This window comes from Hemitrygon akajei, unplaced genomic scaffold, assembly GCF_048418815.1.
Source record: "Hemitrygon akajei unplaced genomic scaffold, sHemAka1.3 Scf000198, whole genome shotgun sequence".
NCBI lineage: Eukaryota > Metazoa > Chordata > Chondrichthyes > Myliobatiformes > Dasyatidae > Hemitrygon > Hemitrygon akajei.
In genome coordinates, this window is record NW_027332083.1 from 523,620 (window position 1) to 530,097 (window position 6,478).

Genomic DNA, 6,478 nt, shown 5'->3' on the forward strand with positions numbered 1-6,478 from the left:
CAGAGTGAAACTCCCTCCGCACAGTCGCATCACACACTCCCAGGGTCAGACACAGAGTGAAACTCCCTCCACACCGTCCCATCACACACTCCCAGGGTCAGACACAGAGTGAATCTCCCTCCACACCGTCCCATCACACACTCCCGGGGTCAGACACAGAGTGAATCTCCCTCCGCACCGTCCCATCACACACTCCTGGGGTCAGACACAGAGTGAATCTCCCTCCACACCGTCCCATCATACACTCCATGGTTCAGACACAGAGTGAATCTCCCTCCGCACCGTCCCATTACACACTCCCGGGGTCAGACACAGAGTGAATCTCCCTCCACACCGTCCCATCAGACACTCCCGGGGTCAGACACAGAGTGAATCTCCCTCCGCACCGTCCCATCACACACTCCCGGGGTCAGACACAAGAGTGAATCTCCCACCACACCGTCCCATCACACACTCCCGGGGTCAGACACAGAGTGAATCTCCCTCCGCACCGTCCCATCACACACTCCCGGGGTCAGACACAGAGTGAAGCTCCCTCCACACCGTCCCATCACACACTCCCTGGGTCAGACACAGAGTGAATCTCCCTCCACACCGTCCCATCACACACTCCCGGGGTCAGACGCAGAGTGAATCTTCCTCCGCACCGTCCCGTCACACACTCCCGGGATCAGACGCAGAGTGAATCTCCCTCCGCCCCGTCCCATCACACACTCCCGGGGTCAGACGCAGAGTGAATCTCCCTCCGCACCGTCCCATCACACACTCCCGGGGTCAGACATGAGTGAATCTCCCTCCACACCTTCCCAACACACACTCCCGGGGACAGACACAGAGTGAATCTCCCTCCACACCTTCCCAACACACACTCCCGGGGTCAGACACAGAGTGAATCTCCCTCCACACCGTCCCATCACACACTCCCGGGGTCAGACACAGAGTGAATCACCCTCCGCACCGCCCCATCACACACTCCCTGGGACAGACACAGAGTGAATCTCCCTCCACACCGTCCCATCACACACTCCCAGGGTCAGACACAGAGTGAATCTCCCTCCACACCGTCCCATCACACACTCCCGGGGTCAGACACAGAGTGAATCTCCCTCCGCACCGTCCCATCACACACTCCCTCCACGCCGTCCCATCACCCACTCCCGGGGTCAGACACACAGTGAATCTCCCTCCGCACCGTCCCATCACACACTCCCTCCACGCCGTCCCATCACACACTCCCGGGGTCAGACACAGAGTGAAACTCCCTCCGCACAGTCGCATCACACACTCCCAGGGTCAGACACAGAGTGAATCTCCCTCCACACCGTCCCATCACACACTCCCGGGGTCAGACACAGAGTGAATCTCCCTCCACACCGTCCCATCATACACTCCATGGTTCAGACACAGAGTGAATCTCCCTCCGCACCGTCCCATTACACACTCCCGGGGTCAGACACAGAGTGAAATTCCCTCCGCACAGTCGCATCACACACTCCCAGGGTCAGACACAGAGTGAAACTCCCTCCACACCGTCCCATCACACACTCCCAGGGTCAGACACAGAGTGAATCTCCCTCCACACCGTCCCATCACACACTCCCGGGGTCAGACACAGAGTGAATCTCCCTCCGCACCGTCCCATCACACACTCCTGGGGTCAGACACAGAGTGAATCTCCCTCCGCACCGTCCCATTACACACTCCCGGGGTCAGACACAGAGTGAATCTCCCTCCACACCGTCCCATCAGACACTCCCGGGGTCAGACACAGAGTGAATCTCCCTCCGCACCGTCCCATCACACACTCCCGGGGTCAGACACAAGAGTGAATCTCCCACCACACCGTCCCATCACACACTCCCGGGGTCAGACACAGAGTGATTCTCCCTCCACACCGTCCCATCACACACTCCCGGGGTCAGACACAGAGTGAATCTCCCTCCACACCGTCCCATCACACACTCCCGGGGTCAGACACAGAGTGAATCTCCCTCCACACCGTCCCATCACACACTTCCGGGGTCAGACACAGAGTGTATCTCCCTCCACACTATCCCATCACACACTCCCGGGGTCAGACTCAGAGTGAAGCTCCCTCCACACCGTCCCATCACACACTCCCGGGGTCAGACACAGAGTGAATCTCCCTCCGCACCGTCCCATCACACACTCCCGGGGTCAGACACAGAGTGAATCTCCCTCCACACCGCCCCATCACACACTCCCGGGGTCAGACACAGAGTGAATCTCCCTCCACACCGTCCCATCACACACTCCCGGGGTCAGACACAGAGTGAATCTCCCTCCACACCGTCCCATCACACACTCCCGGGGTCAGACACAGAGTGAATCTCCCTCCACACCGCCCCATCACACACTCCCGGGGTCAGACACAGAGTGAATCTCCCTCCACACCGTCCCATCACACACTCCCGGGGTCAGACACAGAGTGAATCTCCCTCCACACCGTCCCATCACACACTCCCGGGGTCAGACACAGAGTGAATCTCCCTCCACACCGTCCCATCACACACTCCCAGGGTCAGACACAGAGTGAATCTCCCTCCGCACCGTCCCATCACACACTGCCAAACAGAGGTTGTGTTGAAAGTGGGCCTATTGATCTCTCTCTCTCTGCTGCTGTGTTTAGTGTTCTGGGAACAGATGTCCTCAGCAATGTTTACACAGTTCACAGCCGTCCTCACGGCCACGAACTCCTGACGGGAAATGTCCCCAGGGTCTGGATTCCATCCCAAATCTGTCCCTGCACTGCCAAATGAGTCCCTTTGAAACTCACTCCTGACATGCAGAATCCTTCCCAGAACATGCAGATGCTCTTTCGGGGCAGGGGAAACTGCAATTTCCTGTCAGGCGAGATACGGGAAAGGGGGTTGGGTGGTGTGGTTAGAGTGAGTGAGGGGCAAAGGGAGCGGTAACGGTTGGAATGAGAGATGTGTTGCTTGACGAAAGGAGAGAGAGAGAGAACAGGAGGGTGTTGGCAAATGGCAACAAAAGATAATGTGCAGATACTGGAAATCCAAAGCAACAGAATTAATGAAGAGGAGTCAGAGTTAGAGGGTCGAGGGGTGTGAGGATGGCAGGAGCCTGTGCACATCAATGATTCCTCCGTCCTCCACCTTCCCTCAGCTCCCCTTTTCCTGCCACACTGCCCCATCAATCAGCTCTCCTCAAGCACCTCTCCCTCCCCTCACCGTCCCGTCTCTCTCCCTCTCCACCTTTCCACATTTTGCCGTGCTGGTCTCAACCAAACTCATCAAAAGTTAAACTGATCACACCCAAGTCAGATGAATCTCATTTGAAATTAAAAATAATTCAATTTTAACCAATTCCTTCTTGGATTATTCTAATCTCATTTCAAAACCATCATCCAATTTCAATACATTTGATCCAAAATTAAACTAATCTCAATCCAAATTCTATTAATCATGTTTAAAATGATACAAATTCCACCTCAAATCCAGCCAGACTTTAGTCGCCGAATGGCCTAGTCTGCTTGTACCTCTTCTAGTCTTAAAATAAATCCCATGTTAAAATTAAATTAATGCATCTGGAACCACATCCATCCAAATTAAATATTTAATCTCTAAAATTAATCTAAATCCATTCTGAACCGATTCCTTCCAAAAATCACACCACTCCCACCCCTAAATAATTATGCCCGATTTAAAATTCAACTCCAGTCCATCAAGGTTGATCTGAAAATAGGTAAAACACACCACCAGTCCGATGGTGCAGTCACCCCTCCTGGGGCAGCGGCCGGGTTCTGGATGGTAATAGTGGGGAGAGGAGGCGGTGGGAGAGTGGGGAGAGGGATGACGGTGGGGACCGTGGCTGACAGTGGTGGGCGGGAGGGACTCGGCGTTGGGTGTCAGTCCTGGCCCCCGGCCATCGTCTGGCGGATCCAGGTCAGGTAGCTCTCCACCCGGGTGTAGACGCCATAGGTGCCGTTGCGGCCACAGCCGAGGCCCCAGGACACCAGTCCGGTCACGTACCAGGAGTCGTCGTCCCGCCGGCGGACGGCGAACGCCCCGCCGCTGTCGCCTTGGCACGAGTCCGTCTCGCCCAGCCCTGTGCCGGCGCAGAACATGCCGGGTCCCAGGCGGAGGAGCTCGACCCCCCACCCCTGCTGCGCCTTCTCCATCACCCGGCGGCACTTCTCCTGGTCGGCCACGGGCAGCCCCACGTAGTGCAGCCGGTTGAGCAGCCTCTGGTCCTGGGTGACGCCCCAGCCCGCCACGTAGCCCAGCTGCCCGGTGCCGTAGAGCTGGGTCTGCCCCCGCTCGGGGCCGGGGGCCGGCGGCAGGCAGGCGGGGATGATGTAGCGGCCGAGGGTGACCGGCGCGGCCAGCTTGATCAGGGCCACGTCGTGGGTGAAGTGCGGGTTGTCGCCGCCCGCGTATCCCGGGTGCAGGTAGACCCCCTCCACCGGCTGTCCGGCCGACTCCAGCAGGTCCTCCAGGTTGTTGTCCCCCAGGTAGACGCCGTAGCTCCTCAGCGTGCTGGCGTCCGGCCGCGGCTGGTGCTTGAGCCAGAACACGTGAGCGGCGGTCAGCACCCAGCGCGGGTCGATCAGCACCCCGGAGCCCCGGCCCTGCTGCTGCGGGGGCCGCAGGTACACCTGCCAGGGGAAGCTGGCGTTGGGCGCCGGGGCGCCCCCGAAGATCCGAGCCGTTCCCCTGTCCACCGGCTGCTCCGGCTTCCCGCACACTGCGGGGGCATGGGGGGTGGGGGGTAGGAGGGAGAGCGAGAGCGGGGGGTTAGCGATCATTTAACTACAAAGAGGGGGAGGGACGGTGGGGTGGGTCGGTTATTTCGGCTGTGCCAGAGCGGGGTGGTGTAAGCACGGAGAGAGGATGGGGAGTGAACACGGTGGGGGAGAAAGAGCAAGGGGATAGAGGGAGAACAGGGGTGAACCTGATTGGGGGGGGGGATATAGTGAGAGGAAGAGTGACGGGGGTATAAGTACAGGGAGAGAGAGAGAGATGGTTTGAGAGAGAGAGAAAGTAAATGACCCTGGGGTGGGGGAGGAGGGAGAGGAAGCCAGCGGAGTATGAGAGCAGGGATGGGGAGGAATGACAAGAGGGTTACGCTGTGGGTGTAACCCCAGGAGCTGATGGATTAGGTGAGGTGGTGGTGGGGGGAGAGTGGATTCAGGGAGTCTCAACACAGAAACCAGGCCCTTCAGCCCATCGGGACCATGTCGACCAAGATTCCCATCCGTTTGCCCCATCTGGTTCCTGTCCTACCCAAGTCCTTTTTAAATGTCCCTGCCCCTACCACTTCTTCTGGCAGCTCACACCATCAACTCAATTCCCTCCCCCCCCCTCGGTGGCAAAGTTGTCCCTCATATTCCCCACCCACCTTCAGCTTCTGCCTTCGAACTTCACTCCTCTCCTGGGAGGCAGACTGTGTGCGCTCACCCCCAATCTGCACCTGGAATGATCTCATAAAACGCGATGGGGTTCCCCCGCCACCACCCAGTCCAAGGATCAAAGGCCCGGCTCTTCCTGATAACTCAGGCCCCCGAATCGCAGCGGTCCCTTCGTAAGTCTTCCCTGTGCCCTCTCCAGTTGGCCCCCGTCATTCCTTTCACTGGGGGACGAAAACCATACGACGTTCAACAAACGTCCAGTACAACTGCAGCAAGACATCCCAGTATCCTGACCGATGAAAGTCAGCTCAGCCCCTCTCCCCCACCCAGCCAGCCCACCTTCAGCACTCTGTTCTCCAGGGTCCCGCTGTTGACTGTGACAGTCCTCTGGACTGACTCTCCAACCAGCTACACCTCACACCCACCACAATTAAACTCCATTTGCCATTCCTTGGCCCACAATTTATTTAGCATCGAATGGGCCCCCCTCCCCGGCCTTTTAAGCCACGCTGGCCACTGATTTAATCCCAGTCACGGGCCAATTCACAGTGACTAATGAACCTACCACCCAGTATGTCTTTGGACGTGGTCACCCACGGGGTGAACCTATAAACTCCTTACTGGCAGCGGTGGGAATTGAACCCGGGCCTCCTGCATTGTGCTGACCACTGCGCCAGACTGCGCTGCAATCTTCAATAGCAACTAAAACAGTAGGGGTGTAACTGTGTGTGTGAGAGGCGGAGGGAGGGAGGATGAGGGAAGGCAGGCCAGTGTGGGACTTTACCTGGGGCACAGTAGGGGATGGCCTCCCTGACACTGCGGTTGATCCAGCGACGAGAAGCCGTGCAGGTATAGGTTCCTGGAGAAGCAGAGAGCAGGCATCAGCCCCGCGGCTTGAGACTGACAGGGTGAGACTCGGAGAACAAAGGGCACGGAGGCCGGGGGAGCCACAACACATCAGGCCATTCAGTCCATCGAGTCTGCTCCTTCATTCCATCATGGCTGATTTACTACCCCTCTCAACCCCACTCTCCTGCCTCCTCCCCGTAACCTTTGACACTCCAGCTAATCAGGAACCTATCAACT

General features: G+C 57.9%; 1 protein-coding gene across 1 annotated transcript; it reads right to left on the minus strand.

Moving 5' to 3' along the window:
• Positions 1-3,583: 3,583 nt before the first annotated feature.
• On the minus strand, positions 3,584-6,251 carry LOC140724372 (complement C1r-A subcomponent-like; the record flags this gene model as incomplete). Its single annotated transcript, XM_073038816.1, has 2 exons — positions 3,584-4,728; positions 6,177-6,251. Coding segments are annotated over 2 exons (914 nt in total), but the record flags the coding sequence as incomplete, so codon positions are not given.
• Between the last annotated feature and the right edge of the window lie 227 nt (positions 6,252-6,478).